Raw genomic sequence first — 25343 nt, forward strand, 5'->3', positions numbered from 1 at the left:
GCTGAGTATGCTGCTAGTATCATAGTTCTGGCAAAGAAATGTGGGGCAGCTGTCACCCCCGGACTTGATCCGAGCGATGCACCGAGCTTTCGAGCTTAAGCTAGCCCCCAAATTAGGTACGATCAAGATAAGCTTAGATCATAGCTATAAGATGTAACCTCTGCATATAATTATGATCCATCTCAAGATGTCAAGAGAACGTCGCTTCGAGACGCGTAAAATGTGGATGTGCAGGGTGTTTACTCGAAAGAGAAGCACGTGCGTCAGCGTCGCGGCCTTCAAGTTTCGGGTCTCCGCACTCGTCTCCTTATCATCCCACTACAATTCCTCCCTGTTCTGTCGTTTTCCAGCTGTCTTGTTTGCGATTGCATATTGAAGCGTCGAAGCGACATTCTTTACATTCCATCCTCACATGCTTGCCCCTATTCGTTAACCAGGCACAATGCCTAAAACCTACACCCGAGTCCGCGACTCTATCCCCGAAGAAGATTTCCACCTTTCATCCGACGACGAGAACACCTTCCGCCTGCACCGCGTCGACCACTCAGCCTTTGACCCCCATTCCCCCAATGTCAACGCCACCGAACCGTACCTCGATCGCAAATCCACCGACTTCGAAGCATACCTCGACACCCTGACCGAAGACGAGCAACAGCTCCTCTCCGCGTCAAAAGACCACGAACTCGACGACTTGGACCCATACGGAACCGGCAATGGCAGCGGCAAGACCTCCTCCCGCCGGAAACTCGCCGAGATCAAAAAGAGACGGGTAGCCGGTGGATGGCGCGGTGTATACTACTCCCGGACATGGTGGCGGACGCTGGTCGTCGTGGTCGTTATCCTGGGAGGGCTGGTCTGGGGGTTTGTGAAATATGCGGGGGGCGTGAGCGGGTGGGAAGAATATGATATGCCCGGACCGGATTCGTATTTTCCGACACCGAAGGGCGGCACGGCGAAGGAGTGGGCGGAGAGTTATGAGAAGGCGAAACGGCTGGTAGAACGGATGACGTTGATCGAAAAGGTTAATGTTACCACGGGGACGGGGTGGCAGATGGGGATGTGTGTTGGGAATACTGGTCCTGCTGAGCTTGTGGGATTTCCGTCGCTGTGTCTGCAGGATGGACCGCTTGGGATTCGCTTTGCGGATCATATTTCTGCCTTCCCTGCGGGTATTACCACTGGTGCTACGTGGAATAGGGAGCTGATGCATGAGCGTGGTGTTGCTCTTGGGCGTGAGGCTCGTTTGAAGGGGGTGAATGTCCTTCTTGGCCCGTCTATGGGCTCTCTGGGAATGATGCCCGCTGGCGGGCGGAACTGGGAGGGATTTGGCTCCGATCCGGTCTTGCAGGGTGTTGCTGCTGCGGAGACTATCAAGGGAATTCAGAGTAATGGTGTTATCGCGACGGCGAAGCACTATATCTTGAACGAGCAAGAGCACTTTCGTCAGCCTAATGAGTGGGGGATTCCCCATGCCCTCTCTTCTAATATTGGTGACCGTGCTTTGCACGAGGTGTTTCTGTGGCCCTTCGCTGAGAGTGTCCGGGCGGATGTGGCGAGCGTTATGTGCGCGTACAACCAGGTGAACAATAGCTATTCGTGTGAGAACAGCAAGCTGCTCAACGGCCTTCTCAAGGATGAGTTAGGCTTCCAAGGCTTTGTGCAATCAGATTGGCTTGCTCAGCGGTCTGGAGTCAACAGTGCTCTGGGCGGTTTAGACATGAGCATGCCCGGCGATGGACTTGGCTGGGCGGACGGCAAGACTCTATGGGGCAGTGAGTTGACTCGCGCTGCGCTGAATGCTTCAGTTCCGATGGAGCGCCTCAACGACATGGTGACGCGTATCGTTGCGGCCTGGTACCAACTAGGCCAGGACACCTGGGAACGCCCTCCACCTGAAGGCGAGGGCGGCCCGAACTTTTCTTCCTGGACCAATGATGAGTATGGTCTGCGGTATCCCGGTAGCCCCGGTGATGAGTCTGCAGCTCGTGTCAACCGGTTCGTGGATGCCCAAGGCAGCGGGGAGGAGGCGCACTCTATCGTTGCTCGGAAGGTTGCAGCCGAGGGTATGGTTCTGGTGAAGAATGTCGACAACCTCCTGCCCTTGTCGCGGTCGCCCAAGCCAAACGCTGAGCGACCCTATCGTGTGGGTGTATATGGAGACGATGCTGGGCCTGCTGGGGGGCCGAATACGTGTGCAGACAGGGGCTGCAACTCAGGTACTCTAGGAATGGGCTGGGGTAGCGGCGCCGTCGAGTACCCGTATCTAATCAGTCCAATCGACGCCCTACAAGCTGCGTGGCAAAGCGAAGTCCAGATGACTCCGTACATGCGTAATGCCGTGATGCCGACCGACACCTCGGACAAAGATTTGTGCCTTGTCTTTGCCAATGCCGACTCTGGTGAGGGGTATATCTCTGCTGGTGGGATCCACGGTGACCGGAACAACCTTTTCCTTCAGAAAGGCGGCGATACCCTTGTTGATACCGTTGCTAGGAACTGCGGCGGTCCCACTGTTGTTGTAGTGCATGCCGTTGGCCCTGTCGTGGTTGAACCTTGGATCGACCTAGCAGGTGTACAGGCGGTGCTTTTCGCCCATCTGCCAGGCCAAGAGAGTGGCAACGCTCTTTTGGATGTACTGTTTGGCGATATTGACGCCAGCGGCCGCCTGCCCTACACCGTAGGCAAGAGTCCGGAAGATTACGGCCCCAGCGCCCAAGTCCTGTACGAAGCCAACGCCCCAGTCCCACAAGTCGACTTCTCCGACTCCTTGTATATCGATCATCGCTACTTCGACCGACACAACATTACCCCGCGGTACGAGTTCGGCTTCGGCCTCTCCTACACAAAGTGGGAAATGTCCAACCTGAAGGTCAAGTCCCTCCAGAGCAAACCATCCCGCCTCCCTGCCGCACGACCCGCGGATGCCGTCTCTCCACCTACATACGAAACCACGCCACCACCCGCGAATGAATCTGTTCTCTTCCCAGAAGGCTTCCGCATCCTCGAGAAATACATCTACCCCTACCACCCCAACCTCGACAATACAACCCCCCCACCCCCGGAGCCGCAAGACGAACCCACCAAACCGCGCAAAACCAAACCCTCCGACGCCGGCGGCGGACCCGGCGGAAACCCCTCACTCTACGACTCCATAGCACAAGTCAATCTTGACCTCCAAAACGCAGGCCCTCGCTCCGGCCAACAAGTAATCCAACTCTACGTCTCCTTCCCCGATTCCAATACAGAATCTCCATCTCCAGCGTCAGAGCAAGTCGACTTCCCCGTTCGCGTCCTGCGAAATTTCACAAAAGTCGCGCTGGAACCGGGTGAGAAAAGGGATGTCTCCTTCTCTCTTTCCCGCAAGGATCTAAGTTACTGGTGTGTTGAGGAACAGAATTGGGTTTTACCCAGGGGGGAGTTCCATTTCTGGGTTGGGTATAGTTCGAGGGATTTACCGCTGGGGAAGGGGTTTGAGGTGTAGCTAGTGGTGTAGACTAGAGGTATAGAATGAATTTCCTTGTTGGTTCTTGCTCTGGATGCCCTCGTGGTATGACTATACATTGTATATATATATATATATATATATATAACAAAATGGGACATATCCGAAAGATACTCATACCCATGACCATGACAAGTCACACATAACGAACCCCCACCAGATCCAAACCCATAATTTAACAGGCAACCGGTGCAAATTCCAGCCGCTAGTTTAGTTCGATAAACACTGAACGACGCCATCCTCGCCAGGCCCACATCCGTAGTCGCACTGGCTCACGAGGTGAAGGGTTTCCCCCGTGTGGCTGCATATCACAAGCATATCTATTTGGGAGAGAGGGAGATTGTTAGTTTAGTTTAGTTGTGACGCTGCAGGTCAAGTTGAGTCTGGGAGATTGGTCATGAGAAAGATAGTAGGATGAGGATATACGGGTGTACACACACGACCAAGGAGAATAGGGAGTGGTTGAGGATGGTGGAGATATGGGTGAGCAGAGAGAGGAAAAATGGGAAAGAAAGAAAGAAAAAACAAGGATTTGCAGGTGTCAGGGCAGGGGCGGACATACAACCAGCGACGCAGCTGTATTCGTTTGGGGTGCATCCTCCTTGCGGCTGCGGGTGGGCTGAGACGGGGCCGATTTTCAGGGTGAGCATTGTAGCAGCGAGGGTGAGGAGGGAGTTGAGGTGCATTTTTTGGAGGAGATGAGGTTGAGTTTGGAGTTTGGAGATCGGGTAGAAGGTGCTTAGGTAGGAGGTGTTTGAGGAAGGGTTAAGGTCGATTTATTAGTAGTTGGCATGAGAGGCCGGCATCGGGGGTCTTTTGCTTCGTGCGGAGGGCTGCCGTGTGGGATTTTTGTTATCAGATGGAATTTCTGCACAAGATCTTGGCTGGGGCCGTTTGAGACTTGGCCTGCTTGTTGGAGCTTATGGATACCTTCTCGATTGAGCTGCCAGTGCAGGAGTAGTGCTGCATGACTCGCTAGGGAGCGGAGAGCACTGGACTCTAGCTGCTCTGTGCTATCAGTTCCAACAGAACAAGACGAATAATCAATTTGTTACATCTACCAGTAGACTCTAGTATCCTACGCCAGTGATCAACGACAACACCAGAAACGCTCCTCCCCTCAAGCCCACTCCACTCCCAACAACCCCGTCCCCTCGACACACCCAACATACTCACACTCAACATCCCTCCCCTTAAGAATACTAACCTCAACCCAAAGACACAACCCGGGTCCTCCCTCCCCCATAACCTCCCCCTGCGGATCAACCAACACCCCACCGGGCCCATAATCCTGCATAAACTTCCTGCGCAACTGCACATGCCCCTTATTCTCCCTCCCTAACTTCTCCATAGCCTCCATATCAATAAACCAAAACAGCTGCGTCTTGCGATTGTAGTTTAGCGCGGAGGGTTCCGCCGCAGGGGCGCGGTACAGGTCGCTGGTGCTGTCGTAGCAGATTTTGCTGTCCAATACCCCGGTTTTGGCTGGGTTGTTGGTCGCGGCGATGAGATCGGTTACCCAGGCTGTGACGGGGCCATCGAAGTGGGCGAACCAGTGGGTTTTTTCGCTGGGTGTGAGGCGTGTGTGGTCTTGGCCTTCGACGGCGAAGCAGATGTTGTCGGGGAGGTTGGTGAGTTTGATTCTGCCGTTTTCTTCACGGCGGATTGGAGATGTTGGGGACGGGGATTCTGCTGCTGCTGCTTCTGCTGTTGCTTCTGCTGTGCCGTGTCGAAACGGACATTGCCCTTGAGCTAGTGGTGCTCGCACTGTTTCTCTTGTTTCTCGAGTCACATCGCGCATCCGGTCGTAGTAGCAGCCCCAGTATCCCTGTTTGCCCTCTAGTTCTTCGAAGCGGCCGAGGTTTGCGAGGCCTGAAGGGCGAGAGGGGTCGTTTGTTCCGTGTTGGGTGAGGCCGGGGGTGATGGCGAATGTCTCGCGGTAGATGCCTGCGTTGGCAGGGAGGGAGGACCAGAATGAGGATACTGATGGGGAAGTAAACCAGTCTTGGAAGGAGGTGTGGGAGGCCCAGTAGGTTAGGAGGATTGTTGTTGGGACGGGGGAGTCTTGGGATAGGGTTTCGGTGTGGTGGGTTGGTTCGGAGTCGAGAAGGGATTGGAGGGTTTCGAGGAGGTGGGATGAGGTATTAATAGCTTCCTCTGAAAGGGCTTGATGCTGCACCCCGAAGATTGTGATTGATATCGGGGTCTCAGAGGGGAGGATTGTTTCGTAGAGCGGCATGTTGGCAGGTACCTTTCCGCAGGAAAAGAGACAGCAAGGTAAGTAGACGTAGCACTGACTTCAGGTTTGAGTCTGTGAACAGTGGAAACCCTTCGTGTTATGTATCCTCTCACAGCTCACACACAAACATGGATACGCATATATGCGCCTCGCACTCGCCCCCAAAGGCGTAAGCGTATCGGCTCAATTTGCCAGGCGAAGAGTGGGCATCAAAGTTCTGCAGCAGCAACGCCCCACAAATCGCGTCCATATTCCTCGTCTGCATTTCAAATGATGAGACTATGTGGACTGTCGGTGTTAGACAATTGCTGACTGGCATGTGTCTGCAGTTGTACAGTGACGCTCCGTGGAATCCGGAGCGCGGCATTGGTCCTTGTTTGGCTACCAAGATTCAAGCCCTAAGCGGATAGGCTATTAGAGTCGTTTAGTCAGACTCTTACCAACTGATCACTGGTGACCAGAACAGCGGGTATCATGCGCTGGGAGTACTATTAAGGCTATTCACTGCGCTTTGGTGAAGATTACTTGTAAGGTATGCTGCAGCTGGAAGACAAACCTTAGCGATTCGGTGGCTGACTGAAGTGGCAAACCACATCTCCTATTCACCTATCGTTAGGGACTCGGTCTGTTTGACGGGTTTTACTCTACGGTGGCTTTAGTTGCTATGGCTATAGGACATGAGCTCGACTTCCTTTGTAGTGCCGCTCGAGACACGCATTCATAACAGGATCTCGAATAGACTTACTATATAGTTGATCAAAGAATTATGATTTAGAGCGCTTTGTACAGAAGGATCAGGCGTGATTACAACAATGCCCGCGGAAATAGGATATCTGCACGACTCATGCAGGACAAAGAGGTATACTCAGCCGAAGCTTGCCAGCTGAACGCCTATCGCCTATTCTTCCCGCTAGTTCGACCCACAGCAGTAGCAGACTATATAACCCTGGAAACAAAGTAGTCATGCCACTTGAACGACCCAGAATTTGTAGAACTAAGCATGAATCGCTCTAGAGGCTTATTTCCGCCCTCGACGACGCAGGAATAAGGCACGCATGCCTTGGATTGGCTTAAGAGGGAAGGATCAACTGGGTTATAGTTCTCACATTAGTGGCATATAGATCAGCCCTATAGAGGCGCTTCAAAAGAGAGAGCCAGTCGGGTTCAATACTTCAATTAGCACCGATCCTGTTATTGATTGGCCGTTAGAGATTAAAAGCCAGTGCGTCACCAATACTGCATTGGTTTTCGTTACCTTGCGGATCACCCTAGACTATGAATCCTTCATATAGGTTTAATAGCTACAATATCGAGTTTCTGGCTGAAAAGGCATGATAATCTATGATGCTGGGAATTGTTTTGACATAAGGAAGGTGGAGTTATATTTATATCGGCGCAAGTCAGTTATGTTTTGCCCTGATTCATCCCTCTGATGTCTTTGGTTCACCCCCGGATAACATAGTTCTTCAGAGCAAGCCTTTTACTTCTGTCAACCATCCTCAACCCTCCAGCAACACCCCTCCTGGCTCCTGCTAAGCGATTCATACCGTGCATGGCACTAACTGAATCCACCATCCCTCCAACCAACAATGGCACCCGCCAAGAAGCCTAACGTACAGACCCATAGCACCTGCAAGCCCAATTGGCGCAGCCGTGAAGAAATCCCATCTGATAGCAAGCACCAAGCCCGAATCTTCCGCAGGAACCGGTCGTGAGGGGCTCAGCTCGTCGCTTCATGGATCACTCAATGGTTCTGCAGAGAGCGTATGCGTATTGCTCTCGCTATTTGAATGCTTCCCTGCCCGTTAACTGCACAGGTTCACCGTTCCATCTACCATCTTATCTGATCCGTTTCCATCTAATCTGATCACATCTTGCTCAATGCCTGAAACCGACCCTCGAAACCACTCTGGAAATGCGCCTCACTACTCTTGTGACCTTGGCAGCCCTCACGGCCAGCACCGCCTCTGCCTCCTGTACGCCCCTCGAATTGTTCTGTGAGCTTGGCTGTATGTATCCACCCGTCCCCACAGTTGCCTTTTACACCTCTTCCTCCGTTGAACCCCTATTGCCACTGCGAAAGATGGTCTGTTCTGTCCATTAGGTCATTAGACATCCACACATATTGATCATAACTCTATGTACGCAGACTTCCTCATGCGGTGCGGCGCGGACGGCGAAAGCAGCATACTATATGGGCAATGTCCTCGTGGTTGTGTCCTTGGCGATGACGGGCTGTGGGGGTGTGCGGAATGATTCGATTCAGCGTTGTGGACTCGAAGGGTTGGAACTTGAAGGGAAGGTCGGCTGATAGTGTTGAGTGCTTGGCAGCTGAAGAGGGGACTTTCAGATCACCTTTGAGTGGATAAGACAGAGGGGATGGGCCTGGGATCGAGGTTATTTGTACTATTTGTTCTCGATTCATGACGACCTAATCGTGTAAGATGTGATTAAAACTACTAGTCAGCCGTTCTCATTCGCTGTTTTGCAGAATAAGAAAGCGAAACCGAGTACGAAATACCATTGTTCTTTTTTACGAGTCAGTTGCTGAAGAATCAAACTGCGCCTCTCAGAGTTAGGCTTCGGAATGGCGCTGTTCCCGACCTCAGAATAGCGAGCTCATCTCTGCCTATTCTACCAAGTATTCAAACAAAAACGATCCCTCTTGCCTAGCTCCTACTCCGTAGTATACCACCATCTTATCTTATCTCATCTTATCTGATCCGAAAGCTAAAGTCTCCAGATTCCAGAATAGTAACGAAGCTACGAGTCAGCGCTGAAGATTAATGCAGCACAAAGTACCCACTGCCCAGTCTGTAAGACCGTGCTCTGGACCCGATTCCGATTATCGGCTCGTGCGGGCCAAGGAGCGGCCTACCCAGGTTATTTAAGCACCTGCCCGCCCACTGAAGATCCCTCTCTTCTGCAGAGTGTGTTCCACTTTGTCCTATCTGTTCAGTTCTGACCCTTCTAATAGCAATCAGAAACATATTCAAATTCTATCAGAATGCGTCTCACAATCCTCACCACCCTCGCTGCCGTGTTTATCACTTCTGCCTCTGCGGCATGTACCCCTGGAGAGCTGTTTTGCGGCATTGGACGTATCTGACTTCATTGCGCTCTGTTAAGCTGGGAACCATCGCTGACTGGTGATGTAGAGATGCTCTTCCTGTGCAGTCCTGACGGTCAAAGGTCTCGTATGGTTGACCAGTGTTCGGGGGGATGTATTATCAGGGAGGATGGGATCGCGGGTTGTGTGATTTAGGGCTTGGTGTGGGATAGGCTTGTGAGATGAGTTTGCTTGTATGTACTGTAATGAGATTGACTAGTCCGCAGATTTAAAAAAGCAAAATCGAAACTTCGACCTACTAGAGAGAGACTTTTTCTTCGGGCTATGTGGCGATACTCTTCTATTCCTGTTTGAACGAGACAGTCAGTGAACAGGTTTGAGCAAAACCTGGTCGCAAAGCAGGTGGTAGTGACGGACTGGACTCTGAACCCTCGTTAGGTAGCTGAACCCCCAAAGATATAAATAAGACTATACCAATAGCAAAAGCGAATACACAAGGGGCTGGCATAAGTACAGGGTAATGTTCGCTGATAAACTACACAGCGTGCCTCTTTCTTATGTTATGGAAGTATCTCGTGAGAAATCAGGGTTCTGGGCTTTCCAGCCGTCCGGGTCATTGGGGACGTCGACCGGTTAATTGCAAGAGAGTACAAAGCTGTTAGCTCTTGCCCAATACGGCGTCATGCAGGAGTTGAATGGAAAACTGGCATGAGCTTGGACTCTGGAGACGCAATCCCCAGCCTAAAAAGGCAATGATGATATAACCCATGATCCATTGGAGCTTGGCACCCTTCGGGCCCAGCCTTGATTCAACCAGTGTCCTCTCATTGGATGACATTCCTTGGCGATGTAAGCTTGTGGGCTTTTGTGGAACTGTGTATAGAGCTCCAAGGCTCACAGTGTTTGTGTGGCAATAAATAGGACATACAGAAGCTATTTGTGAACAGCCAATCAGGGCAAGGTATTCTGTGCCCGCGGGACGTGGTATTTGTGACGTGCGTGACCATATCGTAAGGTGAGGATTAGACTGAGGCTGCTGTGATCCTAGGTATAAATCTCATGGCTGCGGCAATGTTTGGAGAGCGTCGTCGAAAATTACCAGTCCACCATACCTACTAAACTTCTGCTTCTGCCCTCATTTATTTCGGACTCTTACTTCACTTATTGGCTCAAGTCACGATGAATCATCCAGCTACTTTTTCTTCTCCGCCACTTGTACCTAACGGGAGGACTGCTGCATACCCTCTCGTAGCTCATGGGACGGGGACTGTGATTATGACTGAGCCCCATAGCCCCTTGCTACCTCGCGATGAAAACCTCCACCCACCCTTTGCCCCAGAGGCACAAGGTGCTCCCAGCATACCGATCTGGAATGGCGCTATAGTAGACCCTATAGCCTGGACCGGGCCGCCTATGGGGCTTGAGACAAGGCTCACCACGCATGAACCTATGAGCAGCACTCTCAATTTACAGGAGAACTCATTCCTCGAGAACTTGACATTCTCAGGCTACCATACCGCGGGACACCAGCTTGTGCAAAGGCCCATGATACTCAACGCACCATCCCCTGACACACTGGGCAGCAATGCCAACCCACTGTGGAACTGGAACAGAAACACCCAAGCCGTTCAGTCCCAGAGTCAAGAGTACGTTCTACCTTTATTTAGTGCCAAAACTCCCCGGCGCTTGCTATCCATGCTAACCATTCTATACTCGCAGATCGAACAACCTACCTCAATTCCAATGCAAGTGGGAAGGATGCACCCGCACTCATTACTTCCGTCGTGAAACCGACCTTTGGCGCCATATTCGAACCATCCATGTCGCCCCTGGCGCATTTCGCTGCGTTGTTGGGAATTGTGGCAAGGTCTTTGGACGGAAGGATCACTTTCAGCAGCACGTCAAGCGCCGCCATCCATATAGTCATGCAGGATTTTGAGGCTTCTTTCTGATGAAACTTTGATTTGATGACCTGACTGTCTACCCCATTGTGTCTGTTGTGTATGCGAAATGTCGGCTTGAGTGGTAGTCTCTGAGTTAGGGTTAGGGTTACCCGCCCCGCTAATACATACTCTTCGACTATGGATGTGTAGGAGCGCATACATGTAAAAGGCTTCGGGCCTCCACTTAGTCTCCGGAAGCCCATTGAAGTTGCATGCAGCTTCTGAATTGAGGCGCATTGGCTCTAAACATTATTGCGACTGCCATCTCCAGGAGAGGTGGGCCCAGCCCCTGTCCATCTGGCAGTGAAGGACGCCACGACTTCATTACCACCAATACCCTGCATAACATCACTTCCGAGTTTATCTTTGCCCTCAACTCTCCAAGCAGGCAGTGCACAGCCGAATTTGCAACCTCACGGATGGTCCGTCCTCTTAGCCAAGGCGGGTGGTGCGCTGATTCCGTCTCGCCAAGTCACCGCAGGGCCCTGGTTTCAACCCTTCTTGGTTTATGGCGACTGCAAATAGAGTCGTGCTCCGTTGCAGCTCGTATTCGTTCATCCGCTACTGATGCAATTGGTGTAATTGCAGGATGGCCAAGGGGCACTGTATTGAACACGAGGCTTGGACAGCTTGGCTAAACGCCAGAGAGCCTCGTCAAATGGCCAGGGTCTGATTTTAAAGTCGCAGTGGGCGCCCGACAGAGGACTCATGAATCAGTATCTTCTGCGACTCTTTGTATTTGAGGAAGATGGCGGTCACAGTGGGAGAGGCATCTGCTATGATCAATGCTGCCATCATCTTGCGTATGATCCGCAGATTTCGTGTTGGGTCAGGATCTGACTTGTCCTAGTCCAGATTACATTCCCCTTGGCTGTCGTTCTCATCATCGTTGGCTTGCTGAAGGAAAGAGAGAGCGCTGCGACATGGTACAAGCACTGACCTCAATACCCTACCCTCGCTCACAGTCGCAGGTCGGTTGTTTCTCGGTCAATACAGAACTCTTTCTGGCCCACAATCCTCCAATCGGATCATGCGCTAGCTCATAATGTACGGACGCGCGTGGTAGTACTGTCGTGGTCGGCGACACTTGGGACGTTTTTACTCATCATTGTCGGTGTCGCAACCCCCTTGGGGCTTTCCGACAAGCTCCAACTAGGCACTCCCCACTCTGTCGCATGGACTTATGTGCAGGACCCTGGAGCGCTTGCAGCAGGTACACCTGATCGAGCACAGTATAATTACACCCGACTCTGTGGATACTTCAACTGCCCTGGAGTCGATGGTGGATACAAGGCCTGGTTTGACGACGACTTCCTGTCAAAGTATTTTCAATTTGACAATGCCACTGACATTGTCGACTTGAGGATTCCTGGAAACGTGTCGGATGTCTTTACAAGCGGGACTGCCGGCAAGACCATTGCTAGTCTTTTTGATATCCAGTACAGATCCTACCTGTTTGACAGCTCTGCCTACACCGAGGAATCTAACTTCACCTATGATGATATGGACACACTTCCCATCCAGAACAACACCGTCTACACCAGTGGTAGCATCGTTGCCTTGCAATCATTTGCGACCAATAACCGGGTTGAACTTGTTGAAGGCTTAGTGGTGGACACAATCAGTGGAGGGGTGGGCTTTCGCAATCACACCATACCGGCGGACATTGGGCTGGGTGTCGAGTGGCAAGAAGAAATCCTTTGGATCGAACCGGTCACCGAATGTGTAGACCTCAACCTCACCATCGAATTCAACAAACTACTGTGGTATGCCCCGAGCATTCGTCGAGAAGAATCCTTCCTCGTTGATCACGGTGGCATGTCAAATCTGCCAGACGAAGAGCCTCTCTTTGACCTAACTGACGCCCAAAGCGACCCAAAACTGTCTGAGACGTCCTACAAGGTGGCCGTCTGGACAAACCTCTACACCGCGGCTTATTTCAACTTGACTAGCGACAGGGTCCCCGGAGTCGCTCATTTGGGAGCAAAGTACAGCCTTGCTCATCCAAATGGACTCTATCGTGGCTACGTGCCCGCTCATAATGAGATCAAAATCGCCCCCGTGAATGGGGACTTTCTTCCATTACCATACCATCGAATGAATGAGACCTGGAGTGATATTACCTCATCAAACTTTACCTGGGTTGGTATGTTCAAGAAGGCCTGCCTGGTTCAGACATTAAAACAGAGACTGATGCGGCATAATCTCTAGATCTAATATCGCGCCGGTACGGTGGCGCCGACGTTGTGGACATGTCAGTAGTGGGAATCGCCAATGGATTGCTCATGGGGGCGCCTCACCTGGCAGACGGCTCAGACTCCTTAGTACTCGACCAAGAAACGGACTGGGTCCAGAATATGATGGCTTGCTCTTCAGCCGCGAGGGCATCTGTCAAGATTATCAAGTTCCTTGCCAACGGAACAGCACTGCAAGATATCCAGGTCTTGGACGTAGCAGACAAGACCTACCGTAATGAGGCTGACATGCCTCTCTGGGCCATCGAGAGAACTAATCACACCATCAACCTCTACTCCCCGCTATGGGGTATAGTCGACGATAGGTATGAAGATTCGGACGCCTTGTACACGAGACGCAAAGAAAAGCTCTGGCTGCCCGCAGGCGAGACTTTCTATCAGAAAAGGCTAACATATCTATCTGACTCGATGCCATCGGGCGCTCATCTAAAGGCGCTGTCTGCTGCTTACGATGTCACATCCGACTCGCTGCACGAGGGGTTCATGAGATATACCGGCTACAACGACCATGGCCTTGCCGTCAAATGGAGAGAACTCTCCCGAGATGCAAAGACAGCGGGCAAGATCATCAACATCATCTGGACAGATATTATGGCCAATATGCTTATTGGCACCAAACCGGGGCCGTATTCCTCTGATACCTCACTGGGCAGTGATGCGGGTTACAACCGCCTTGTCCAAACTATGGAAAGACGGGTCAACTACGATATCAAATACGGGATTCCGGCTTTCTTTATGCTCCTTATATGGATTTGCATCCTGACCACGGCTTCATTCCTCTTTCTAACCTCACGGGTGTCTTTCTCTGCGCTGAAGCAGCTAAGCAACCAGCTTGCACCGGGGAGAATCGCAACTAATCTCTACGGTGTCTCTAACGGGGCTCGCGCGGACGCCCCTACCAATGAGTGGGCGGCGAAGGCTGGTGCTGTAGTCTTTGCCTTTCAGCGCTTTGGAAACAGCTTCTCACGGTCAAGCGGTGCGGAAGATACGAGTGCTGCCGAGTCAACAAGTGACTTGCGCTTGATACCGCTGCGTGATAGTGATACACACGGCCGCTCTGATCCCGTAGCTAGAGTCATAAATGGTCGAGGACCAGTAGGATCAGTATCAGTGCCACGGGAAAAGACTCTGCCTGAGACGCGAGCTCTTATGCACGATGAAGCCTTGCCTGCTACTCGGTTCTTGGTCTCTTAGTTTGAGTAGTAGGGCTTACTACGTAGAGGCTGGCTGACAGGGATTGCATACGAGCAGAGTTAACTATTTACGGCAAAGGTCTCAACTGGATTCCGGTATATGTTCTAAAGGCGAGTTGGGTAGGGAGGGAGTCATGCAAAGGACCCGCGGTGCGGTGGCTTGGTAGTCCCGGGGGAACATGAACATTACTGTTAGTTAACTGGATGCAGGCAGGTCTTGGTTGAGGTCTCACATACTTGAGGGATCGTCCGCGGCCACTTTAGAAACTTCAAATTCGTCGAACATATTTCTCAATCTGCTGAACAGGATTGTATCGCTGACACGGAGAAGGGTTTGCTGAGGTTTCTAGTTGTACGGAGCCTAAAGGGCATAAATAAAAGTAGCACCTGGTGGCTTCTGAATTTAAACTTACTAGTGGTAAGACATGCCCTGTTATTTTCATTGGCAGGCGTGGAGACCGCGCAGTCCGAAGCCAGGTAGGATTATCTTGTTGGCACTTGGGATTTACGGATCAGAGCTCACGATACTCATTTCCTAGGAGTATTCAGCCACGCACTTGCCGCAAGCGTATGGGAAGGATGCCTGAGTGAGACTCGATAAGTAACATAGGTAGACTCTAATTCTCTAACAGGTAGTCTATCGAACTAAACTGAAGTAAGCACGCAATCAATTGCCAGCTACGTAGCAGCGCATCAAAGAGTATCATATCATATCATCAGACCTCAGAGTGAAATCCTTCCCAACCTATATGCTAGGCAGAGTTTATTTTTTCAACCCAAGCAGGTTAATGCTCTTTGGCCGCTCGATCGGCAAACCAAGGGCACGGTCCCAGACCAGTTGCACTAAAGGACCTAGCGCACGACTGACGCCGAATGTCACGGTGTAGTAGAGGGGTTGCTGGAAGCCGTAATGGTAGAAGAGGACGCCGGAGGCGGCGTCGACATTAGGGTGGGGGTTCTTTGTCTGTTATAATACAATGTTAGTTAAGATGTAACAAGCACAGGGTATGGAAGAGGGCTAAATTGAGTTGGTGCGACTTACCTTCCCATGCTCGGTAAGCACACCAGGCGCGATTTCCGAGTTCTTCTTGACGAGTTGGAAGACCGGGTTCGCGAGGACATCCTTCCTCGTCGCGGCAAAGTCCATCAGTGCCTGGAAGCGGGGATCGGGCTTGCGGAGGACTCCGTGTCCGTATCCGGGGACGACACGGCCGGATTTGAGGGTGTCCCAGAGATACGTGCGTACGTCCTCGTCGGAGAACTTTGTGCCAATCTTGTCCTGCATCGCCAGGATCCAGCGCAGGACTTCCTGCGCCGCAAGGCCGTGGAGGGGACCAGCCAGACCAAGGAGACCGGCGGAGTAACTGAGGAAGGGGTCTGAGAGGGCCGAGCCGACAAGATGGGTTGCGTGTGCGGAAACGTTGCCACCTTCGTGGTCTCCGTGCAGGGCGAGGTAAAGACGAAGGAGATCGTGGAAGTCGGCGTGCTCGTTGCCGCCCTTGCCGAGAAGCTCAGCGAAGTTGTGCGACCAATCCTGAGTAGGATCGAGGGTCTGGCGGCCAACGACGTCGACTTCGTCGGGGCGGAAGACGAGCGCTGCGACACGGGGGATCTTAGCGAGCAGGGAGATCGCGTCGTCGAAGGTCGGCTCCCAGTAGTCGGCCTTGTTGAGGCCCTTTTCGTAGAGCTTGGCGAACTTGGACTCTGTGTTGAGGGCTGCGGTGATGATGGAGATCTGGGTCATGGGGTGCATGCTGCGAGGGAAGGACTTGACGAGGTCGAGAATGTGCTCTGGGAGGTGCGACTCCTCGGCGAGTGTGCGTGAGAAAGCACGGATCTGGCTCGTCGAGGGGACCTGCCCCGTGAGGAGGAGCCAGAACATAGCTTCTGGAAGCATTTCAGTTCCTGTTGGGCCCTTGGGGAGCTCCTTTTGGCAGTCTTTGATTGTCTTTCCGTGAAAGCGGATACCCTCATCGGCGTCGAGGACGGAACCCTCCCAGAGAAGAGTCTTCAAGCCGCGGGCACCACCAATAACGTTGGAGACTTTGACTTCACCAATGACCTCGTCGCCTTGCTTCTTGACCTCCGCAAGGAGTTCCCGCTTGGCGGGGATAACGGCCTTCAGGGCGGACTTGAGATCTGGTTCGGCGGTGGCATAGCCACGACGGGAAAGGGTCTGGAGTGGACTGTTAAACTCAATTCTGGTGGAAGCTTTTTCCATCGGTCGGTTAACGGATACGTACCTGAGCCAGCCTGGAGGCATGACGGACAGTGCGGAGGGGCATAGCCATGTTTAGTGACAGAGTATGGAGGAATTGAGGGTGATGGATGTGTTGGAGGGTATAGAGGGAAGAGGAGAGGAATTGAAGCTCTAAGGAGCGAGAGGAAGAGAAAAGAAGAAGCAAGAAGGGAAAAAGGGAGGATAAGACGCAAGTTGGCGGAGGAGGTGAGGCGGTCCGGTTGGCCGCGGAGTAAAGAAGGATGCACTTGACCGAGGCAGGCCCCGGCACATGGTCTACATCATCATAGTCCGGTTTACGGAGAGAGCCAACTCGGAGGATTCAGAAGTTATTTTGAATCTTTTTACAACTTACATATCAAGTTCTGCTCTGCTGTTTACTCTTATTCCTCCCATTTACAGTTGCGAAGTCGTGGAGTATGCTCGGTTATCACATGAGGGGTTCGGCAACTTGACTACGGGGTAAGTATGGGGTATACAGTAACAGCCCACAACAGTGTTGTAGTCCCACGTTAAAAGATAGAAGCTGTCTACATGATGCTTCAGAAAAGTTCCATTCAACCGAACTACTGTAATAATGCTCGACAGTATAGCAGTTTAGTAAGAGGATGAATGCTGCAACAGCCAGGGACCATGTGACGTGCGGGGTAGTCCTAATGCGGAAGCCCCATCACGGGGTATAGTGCCTGAGCCCTCAGGCAAGAGACTGTTCCTGCCTGAGAACGCACAGCCACGCAACAGCCTCCGGGCCGCCACCCCCCGCCGTCTGTGCGTCTGATTGGGCACTGAGAAATCTCTTCTGCTCATTTCTGATTGGCCGATAACCTCGCCCGCGGACCGCCTCAGGCAGGGAATCTTTATCGCCTGGAAATTTTCCCAGCGCCCCTCCATTGCTTTTGAAATCTCACTCCAACTCTCCTCTCCTGGCTTTGGGAGTTTCGTGTCTCTCTTGTTCTTTTCTTGGGTGTCTACGTTCTCTCTTTCTTTTCATCTTTCATTTGGTTTCTGTTTTATACCCGCAAAAGTTAACCGCTGCATTCGATATTTGCGTACGTCCGGAGTCCGAGTCTGACCAGATCGCTTAACTCGAGGCTAACAAAGCGCAGATAGAAGATAGAACGCTGAAAAGAATGCCGCATCTTGAGACTACTCCAGCCATGCCTACCGTTGTTGCGAAATCCCCCTCGGGCGTTGCTCCCACTTCCGATGAAGTCTCGTCCATTCTCCACACAATCTTCAACGCCGAAACCTCCCAGCAGTCGCTTGACGCCGCATATGCCTTGGCGAACCTGCTCATCCAGAGTGTCGGCCCTTTCTCCTTCTACACCTACAGCTTCATCCTCCCGGAGATTAAAAAAGCTGCGAACGACAAGAAAAATGGTGCGAAGCGTGAGAGTGCGATGTTGATCCTGGGTGCGCTGCTCGAGCGTTTCCCTTCAGCTCATCCGCTCAGTGAAGTGGTTTTCCTTCTCCAAGACGGCGGTGTCCTCGGGCTGGCCCTCGATGCGCTTGCCGACAAGGGTGCCGTCGTGCGTGACGCTGCGCAGTACGCCATCGATGCCTTGTACGGCGCTCTCAAGCCTGAGGCCAAGGTCAATGGGCTGCTCCCTGCTCTATCTAGCCACCTGAGCCGCGGGTCCGGCAAGTGGCAGGGTTTCGTTGGCGCATACGCGCTCATTGAGAAGATGGCTCTCGAGGCGCAGATGGGCACTGGCACGCGTGAGCAGGAGCTTGAGAAGGAGATCCTACGTGAAGCCATGGGCAAGACCCTCAAAGATCTCATCCCTTTGGTGGAAGCCGGTATGCACGACTTGAAGAGCGAAGTGGTCAAGCGCGCTTGCAAGGCCATGAATGCTCTCACCACTCTTCTCTCCAACGATGACGTCGAGCCGAGAATCCCTCTGCTTATCAAGACTATGGAGCAGCCGTCAGAACAGACTCTGCAGAAGGCCATCCATGCCTTGTCCCAGACCACCTTTGTTGCTATCGTCACTTCCCCTGTTCTGGCGTTGTTGACTCCTCTGTTGGAGCGCTCGCTCAACACGCCAACCACCCCTCAGGAGACCCTGCGTCAGACTGTTGTTGTCGTTGAGAACCTGACAAAGCTCGTCCACGACCCGGCTGAGGCCCGTACTTTCCTGCCCAAGCTCAAGCCCGGTGTCCAGGGTGTCAAGGATCGTGCCTCCCTTCCCGAGGTTCGAGAGCTTGCCACTCGCGCTATGGATGTCATGGAAAAGGCCATGGCTGACAAGGAACTCGCTTCTGGATCCATTGCCAAGGTTACCCCGGATGAGGTTCTTGCTGTTCTCAACGCTGAAATCCAGAAACACGGTGGCCTTGCTCGCGCCGATGCGGCTACTCTGTTTGAACTGAGCAAGACCTACGTCGCTGAAATGGTGCGCGAGGATGTCAACTGCCGTACACTCGAGCGCATTCCCGCCTGCGTCGCCCCGTACCTCAGCGGCCTTCTATCCGAAGACAAGCATGAGACTGTTGCTGCCGCCGTCCAGGCTCACTATGTTGAAGAGGACGAGCGCAAGTACGGCAAGCCCGTCCAGGATGATCCCAACGAGGTCGTGATTGTGAACGCCAACTTCTCCCTTGCCTACGGTGGTATGCTTCTGTTGACCCACACCAATCTGCGTCTGGTCAAGGGACACCGCTATGGTCTTTGCGGCCGCAATGGTGCCGGAAAGTCCACCCTCATGCGCAGTATCGCCAATGACAAGCTCGAGGGCTTCCCGCCTCCAGATGAGGTCCGAACTTGCTTCGTCGAGCACAACCAGGGCGAGGATGCCGATCTCAGCATCTTCGAGTTTGTCCAGAAGGACCCCAAGATTGCTGCCGAAGGTGAAGAGCACATTCGGAGCGTTCTCGTTGAGTTCGGCTTCACCGACGGCCCTGAAGGTCGCCAGCAACAACGCGTTGGCTCTTTGTCTGGTGGTTGGAAGATGAAGCTGGCTTTGGCTCGTGCTATGCTCTTGAAGGCTGATGTGCTTCTGCTTGACGAACCTACTAACCACTTGGATGTCGCCAACGTCAAATGGCTGCAAGAGTATCTGAAGAGCCACACCGAGATCACCAGCTTGATCGTTTCTCACGACTCTGGTTTCTTGGATGCAGTCTGCACTGACATCTACCACTACGAGCAGAAGAAGCTTGTGTGCTACAAGGGTAACCTTGCTGAGTAAGTTGACTGAATTCTTTGATAGAACCAAACTAACTTTCGCAGCTTCGTCAAGGTCAAGCCTGAGGCCAAGAGCTACTATACCCTGTCCGCCTCCAACATCCAGTTCAAGTTCCCGCCTCCTGGTATCCTTTCCGGTATCAAATCCAACACTCGCTCTATCCTGCGCATGACCAACTGCACATACACCTATCCTGGCGCTAGCAAGCCATCTCTGGCCGATGCCTCCTTGTCTCTTACTCTGTCGTCCCGTGTCGCTATCATCGGAGGAAACGGTGCTGGTAAATCTACCTTCATCAAAATGTTGACTGGCGAAACCATTCCTCAGACCGGAAAGGTCGAGAAGCACCCCAACCTGCGTATTGGTTACATTAAGCAGCACGCCCTGGAGCACGTTGAGATGCACTTGGAAAAGACCCCCAGCCAGTATCTGCAGTGGCGTTACGCCAACGGTGACGATCGTGAGGTCTTCCTCAAGCAGACCCGCATCCTTACCGAGGAGGACAAGGCACAGCTCGAGAAGCCTGTTGATCTCGGCGATGGCCGCGGTGCCCGCCGTATCGAGGCCCTCATTGGTCGTCAAAAGTGGAAGAAGTCTTTCCAATATGAAGTGTATGTCCATTTTCTTCATCTTACCAAGTTATCTCGACGCTAACATATTTTAGGAAATGGATTGGTCTTCTGCCCAAGCACAACACTATGATCTCTCGTGAGACCCTCCTCGACCTCGGCTTCTTCAAGCTGGTGCAAGAGTTCGACGATCACGAGGCGTCCCGTGAAGGTCTCGGTTTCCGTGTTTTGGAGCCCAAGACCATTGCGAAGCACTTTGAAGACATCGGTCTTGACCCTGAGATCGCCACCCACAACGAGATCTCCGGTCTCTCTGGTGGCCAGAAGGTCAAGGTCGTGTTGGCCGGTGCCATGTGGAACAACCCCCACTTGCTCGTCCTTGACGAACCTACCAACTTCTTGGACCGTGACTCCCTCGGTGGTCTTGCCGTTGCCATCCGTGACTTCAAGGGTGGTGTTGTCATGATTTCTCACAACGAAGAATTCGTCGGCGCCTTGTGCCCTGAGCAGCTCCACATTGCCGACGGCCGGATCGTCGGCCGAACCAACACCGCCATTTCCCTCGACCGCTTCGAGGACAGTGCCTCTTCCACTCCCCAGCCCGGTAGCACCGCCGCCAGCTCCGTCGTCAACAGCGCCGCCGCCTCAGCCGTCAACTCCGGCGCCGAAGACCAAGGCGAACTCAAGTTCAAGGCCCGTAAGAAGAAGAAGATGACCCGTGCCCAGATCAAGGAGCGCGAAGCTCGCCGCCGTCTCCGTCACATTGAATGGTACGTTCCTCATATTGTCCTCTAATTCTTATCATATGTACTAACTTTCTTTACAGGCTCAACAGTCCCAAGGGAACCCCTAAGCCCGTCGACACCGACGACGAGGCCGAATAGACGATCTTCTTCACGTCCATATTCACTTTTTCTTTCTTTTGGCATGATGCATGACGATTCTACATAATGTTCTGTGCTTCTGTTTCTGGGATAGACGGTGTTAATGTTTTTTCTTGCTCACCATGCTGTGTTACGCTTTTCTCTCACGCTTTGTTAAGTCTTGTCGTATATACCTATAGACTTACGGCTATGCTATAATGCTGTTCTCTTTCTTCCATCTTAATCTCTTTCTGAAGTGAATTCATATTAGTAGCTGGTGGTTCTTGAGTGGTGTTTGCTGGAGATGGTGGCGGGTTCCCGACACATCCATATATCTGACTAGGGTACTCTGAACAGCACCCATGACTCACAATACTCGTCCAAGGTATGCCGTCAAAAAAGAACGTAACTCTAAAAAGAGGAGTATTCTATAATCATCCCCATCTGTTATTTCATTAAAAATTTCAAGCAACTCTTCAGAAAAGCCTACCCCCCCTACCTAAATAGCTAGGCTACCAACCCTACAACCTCACCTTCCCCCCACATATGCCCTCCCACTCCCCACCCCCATAACTCACATACTCCTGCTCCCCCGGCAACAACCAAAACCAGCCATCTCCCTCGCCACCCCGAACCTTACTCCCCCACCTACTCGGATCGACCCCCTCCTCCCTCAACGCAACCTTATTCTGCTTATGGTTATCCGTATGCGTCGAGTTCTCGACGACGCGCAGAAACACCGGAACCGCATACTTGGGCAGCCTTGCGCGCGCAAAGGATGCGAGACCCTTTAGGTCTGCGGCTGTGGCGCCGGGACGCAGCTGGATTGCGGCGCAGCCGGCGCGGCCTTCGTGGTTGGGGACGCTGACGCCGTAGACGTTTGCTTCGAGGATGGGCGGGTATTGGGAGAGGGTTTCGGAGACTTCGGCCGTTGCGCTGTGGATTTTAGTTAGTGTTTTGGTTATAGAGGGAGGCTAAGTTGGATAGGGATTTAGGGTAGAGGGGACATGGACATGGGCATGGGTAGGGACATACACATTCTCGCTCTTCCAGCGGAAGGTATCGCCGAGGCGGTCGAGGAAGTACCACCGGCCGTCGTCTTGTCTCCGCAAGGCATCGCCAGAGCGGTAGTACAGGTCTCCCTTTTTGAAGACGTCGCGGAGGAATTTCTTGTTCGTTGCGGTTTCGTTCTCCCAGTAGCCCTGGAATGCTTCTTTGCCGGGGACGTTGACGAGGATTTCGCCGCCTTGTTCGTAGGAGGCGCGGACGGCGAAGCCGGTGGCTGGGTCTCGTAGGACGTCGCCGGTTTCAGGGTCGATGACGACAGGGACATAAGTGTTGTTCATGACTAGACGGAGAATAAGGCCGTGATGTCCGACGCTGCCGGCTGTAAACGGGCCCTTGTTGTAGTTGAATAGCGCAAAGATGCCCTCGGTGCTGTTGAAGAACTCTCCGACCTCGGGGACGTTGAATCTCTCTCTGAAACGATCCCAGATATCTGGACGTAGGCCGTTGCCGTACATCAACCTGACACGATGGTCTTTATCTGATGCCGACGGTGGTGCAGCGAGGAGGTATCTTGCGGCCTCGCCGACATAGACGAAGGCCGTCGCATCTGAGTCTCGAATGTCAGCCCAGAACTGCCGCACGCTGAACTTCCGGCCGATGGCGATCGAGACGCCTGTTGCGAGGCAGATGATCATTGACATCGCGGATGTACCGTGGTACAGTGGCATGCATGAGTACCATCTATCCCCATTCGGTCCAGCTGTATCATTTGTTCCGCCTCGGCGCAGATGAATCGTCTGATACAGCCGCGACATCGTAAACGCGCATCCCTTCGGCATCCCTGTAGTCCCGGAGGTATAGAGCAAGATGGACGGGTACTCCCCGGGCGTATTCGCAATCAGTGCGCCATCCTGCGGCAGCTGCGTCGAGCCAAACGAGGGAATGACGCGAGTATTGAACTCCTCATCCACAAGCACAACCTCCATCCCAAGCTCGCCGGAAATAACCCCCTCCACATTCTTAACCCTCTCCTGACACCCAGTATCATCATCAACAAGTACAATCTTCGCCCCGCTAATCCTCAAGCAATGCACGAGCGCATCCCCCGCAAGATTATAGTTAATTGCCGCCGGCGCACACCCCAAGACCCAAAGCCCCAGCCACGCAAAAATAAACTCCGGGCGATTCTGCAGATAGAGCGCGACCAACTCGCCCTTTTTCACGCCCTTGGAGAGGAAAAAGTGCGCATACTGGAGCGCTTTCTCCCGCGTCTCGCGGTATGTGTATGTTCCTTCCCGGGACCAGATGGCGAGCATGTCGGGCCATTTTGCGGCGGTTTCGTCGAAGACGTACCATGCGTTGAGGGCCCCCACTGCGGCTGCGGAATTGTGGTTCCTCAAGGCAGTAGTCGTGGCAAAGAGGGCTCTTAGGTCTTGCTTTAGGTGGAATTTGGCGTTTAGGTAGGCGGCCAGTGTGAGGCCTGCGGCGGTAGCTGTGGGGTAGCCGGTGTTAGTGAGGGGTTCATGTAGATTCTGGGTGAGAGTGTACAAACCAAGAGCCATGTTGACAACTCCAAGTTAATTGATGTGAGTGAGGCTAGGGAATTGAGGGATATAGAAAGGAAGGAGATGTAGCTGTTTGTATGAAAAGGTGGTTGCCGTTATCCGTTGGAGATCCTCGGCCCAGCTCCAGTTTCTCCGCACTTGCTTGCGGGGAGTAAAGATCGACGGCCCCTCTTGTGATCGAGCGCAGTTTTGGTGCTGGGTGTTAGTGTTGCTGGTTGGTTTGTGTCGGTTCAGGAATGGACCGGTTCGAAATTGAATGATTGTCCATAGTGTCGTGGGCCTTGCAGGATAAGGTGGCTAGCTGCCAGAGCAGTCTTCCGCACCCAGATCTGAACGCACTGATGTTGTAGCCGGGGTAATTCTACTCAGGTAGTAGACCCTCAAATTATGTTTTTGATCAGAAGAATTGATCGAAGAACTCCGTGTTGGCAATGTTCGTGAAGGGAGAAAGTGTGTAGCCAGGTGGATGCTACCTACCTCATGAAGATGTCATAAACCTTGGAGCCAGACTCCGACTGCATCTGATCGCCTCTTTATTCTAATGTAGATATACCAAAGCTAATCAGACAACAGACTACTGTTCAGGTACTTCAAGCCCGTATCAACAGCAACAGTCACAACAGTCTTTCCTGGCCCCAGCTCTTTTGCTAGAGCAATCGCCGCAACAACATTCAACCCAGTTGAAGTTCCAACCAAAACGCCTTCTTCCCTAGCTAATCGGCGACACATCACCCTCGCTTCATCTTCTGATATCCCGCGAGCCTCGTCATACAATACCTTATCCAAATGCGCAGGCACAAACCCCGGACTGACGCCCTCGACGGAATGGGTCCCTTTTCGACCCTCCGAGATCACAGGCGAAGAAGCAGGCTCAAGAACGACAACCTTAGTATCTGGCCACCTGGCCTTCAGAATCCCCGAAACCCCCATAACCATCCCTGCACTTCCCACCGCACCACAAAACGCATCAATCCCACCAGGAAACTGCTGCTCCAGCTCCCTCCCAATACCTTGATACCCCGGCAACGAATCCCGGTTATCAAACTGACTCGTGTAGTAGTACTTCCCCGGCTCCGAGTCCACAACCTCCCTCGCCCTCTTCAACATCACCTGAAACAAATCCGGAGTAACTTTCCCACCCTCACTAGGAACCAGCTCCACATGCGCGCCGAAAGCACGCATTGTCTTGATCTTCTCGACCGCAAAGGCATCCGACGTAATAACATGGAAGTTATACCCCTTAAGCGCGCAGATATATGCTAGTGAGGAACCTGTACTCCCGCCTGTGGCTTCGACGACTGTCATGCCGGGCTTCAGGGACCCGCGGGCTTCGGCTTCCTCGATCATGGATTTGGCCATGCGGTCTTTGTAAGAGCCTGTGGGGTTGATGGATTCGAGCTTGAGGAAGACGTTGGCGTGGTTCTTGGGGGTGATGTTTTGGAGGTGCAGTACTGGGGTGTTTCCGATTGTGTTGAGGGATGAGGAGACGGGGGGTGGTGGGAGAGTCATGATGATCAGTCAGGATCCAGATGCGGCTGTTCTTAATGCTAGGGGGAGTCAAGGATCTGCGAAGAGATAGTCGACTTGAATGGCAGAGATTTTTCAGTGCTTTGCTTGGAATGTCTCAAAGCTTCTCAAAACTAGTGTTGCTTGATATGTCTTGTGCCGGAGGCTCTGCAATATATCTCGTGGATTGTCGACAGGTTGTA

At 52.7% G+C, this 25343-nt stretch overlaps 9 protein-coding genes across 9 annotated transcripts; 5 read left to right on the forward strand and 4 right to left on the reverse strand.

Annotated features, from left to right (window-relative positions):
* Positions 1-243: 243 nt before the first annotated feature.
* On the forward strand, positions 244-3554 carry BJY04DRAFT_183706 (beta-glucosidase). The gene has a single exon (XM_073710501.1). It carries the CDS (start codon positions 443-445, stop codon positions 3479-3481), a length of 3039 nt encoding a protein of 1012 aa, XP_073573793.1. The 5' UTR covers positions 244-442; the 3' UTR covers positions 3482-3554.
* A 1068-nt stretch (positions 3555-4622) lies between these two features.
* On the reverse strand, positions 4623-5741 carry BJY04DRAFT_215863 (hem-containing dehydratase protein; the record flags this gene model as incomplete). The annotated part of the gene is made up of 1 exon (XM_073715582.1): positions 4623-5741. One exon carries the CDS (start codon positions 5739-5741, stop codon positions 4623-4625), a length of 1119 nt encoding a protein of 372 aa, XP_073573794.1.
* Positions 5742-8677: 2936 nt separating this feature from the next.
* On the forward strand, positions 8678-9162 carry BJY04DRAFT_183707 (uncharacterized protein). The gene is made up of 2 exons (XM_073710502.1): positions 8678-8842; positions 8900-9162. Exons 1-2 carry the CDS (start codon positions 8749-8751, stop codon positions 9004-9006), a joined length of 201 nt encoding a protein of 66 aa, XP_073573795.1. The 5' UTR covers positions 8678-8748; the 3' UTR covers positions 9007-9162.
* Positions 9163-10310: 1148 nt separating this feature from the next.
* BJY04DRAFT_183708 (uncharacterized protein) lies at positions 10311-10883 on the forward strand. The gene is made up of 2 exons (XM_073710503.1): positions 10311-10457; positions 10531-10883. The coding sequence occupies exons 1-2, from the start codon at positions 10357-10359 to the stop codon at positions 10748-10750; spliced, it is 321 nt and encodes a 106-aa protein (XP_073573796.1). The 5' UTR covers positions 10311-10356; the 3' UTR covers positions 10751-10883.
* A 619-nt stretch (positions 10884-11502) lies between these two features.
* On the forward strand, positions 11503-14203 carry BJY04DRAFT_215865 (uncharacterized protein; the record flags this gene model as incomplete). Its single annotated transcript, XM_073715583.1, has 4 exons — positions 11503-11557; positions 11605-11680; positions 11726-12900; positions 12966-14203. The coding sequence occupies 4 exons, from the start codon at positions 11503-11505 to the stop codon at positions 14201-14203; spliced, it is 2544 nt and encodes an 847-aa protein (XP_073573797.1).
* A 548-nt stretch (positions 14204-14751) lies between these two features.
* mcsA (putative citrate synthase Cit1) lies at positions 14752-16662 on the reverse strand. The gene is made up of 3 exons (XM_073710504.1): positions 16446-16662; positions 15245-16378; positions 14752-15166 (listed from the first exon to the last, which is right to left on the reverse strand). The coding sequence occupies exons 1-3, from the start codon at positions 16491-16493 to the stop codon at positions 14966-14968; spliced, it is 1383 nt and encodes a 460-aa protein (XP_073573798.1). The 5' UTR covers positions 16494-16662; the 3' UTR covers positions 14752-14965.
* Positions 16663-17363: 701 nt separating this feature from the next.
* Positions 17364-21238, forward strand: BJY04DRAFT_19827 (putative mRNA-nucleus export ATPase (Elf1)). The gene is made up of 5 exons (XM_073712589.1): positions 17364-17490; positions 17548-19628; positions 19674-20240; positions 20294-20968; positions 21025-21238. The coding sequence occupies exons 2-5, from the start codon at positions 17572-17574 to the stop codon at positions 21080-21082; spliced, it is 3357 nt and encodes a 1118-aa protein (XP_073573799.1). The 5' UTR covers positions 17364-17490; positions 17548-17571; the 3' UTR covers positions 21083-21238.
* Positions 21239-21582: 344 nt separating this feature from the next.
* On the reverse strand, positions 21583-23631 carry BJY04DRAFT_215868 (putative very-long-chain acyl-CoA synthetase family protein (CefD1); the record flags this gene model as incomplete). Its single annotated transcript, XM_073715584.1, has 2 exons — positions 21583-21997; positions 22097-23631. 2 exons carry the CDS (start codon positions 23629-23631, stop codon positions 21583-21585), a joined length of 1950 nt encoding a protein of 649 aa, XP_073573800.1.
* BJY04DRAFT_19922 (PLP-dependent cysteine synthase family protein) lies at positions 23514-25254 on the reverse strand. The gene is made up of 2 exons (XM_073712734.1): positions 24112-25254; positions 23514-23561 (listed from the first exon to the last, which is right to left on the reverse strand). The coding sequence occupies exon 1, from the start codon at positions 25141-25143 to the stop codon at positions 24193-24195; it is 951 nt and encodes a 316-aa protein (XP_073573801.1). The 5' UTR covers positions 25144-25254; the 3' UTR covers positions 23514-23561; positions 24112-24192.
* Positions 25255-25343: the final 89 nt, after the last annotated feature.

The sequence above is a fragment of the Aspergillus karnatakaensis genome, assembly GCF_047715665.1.
Source record: "Aspergillus karnatakaensis strain CBS 102800 unplaced genomic scaffold BJY04scaffold_12, whole genome shotgun sequence".
Lineage (NCBI taxonomy): Eukaryota > Fungi > Ascomycota > Eurotiomycetes > Eurotiales > Aspergillaceae > Aspergillus > Aspergillus karnatakaensis.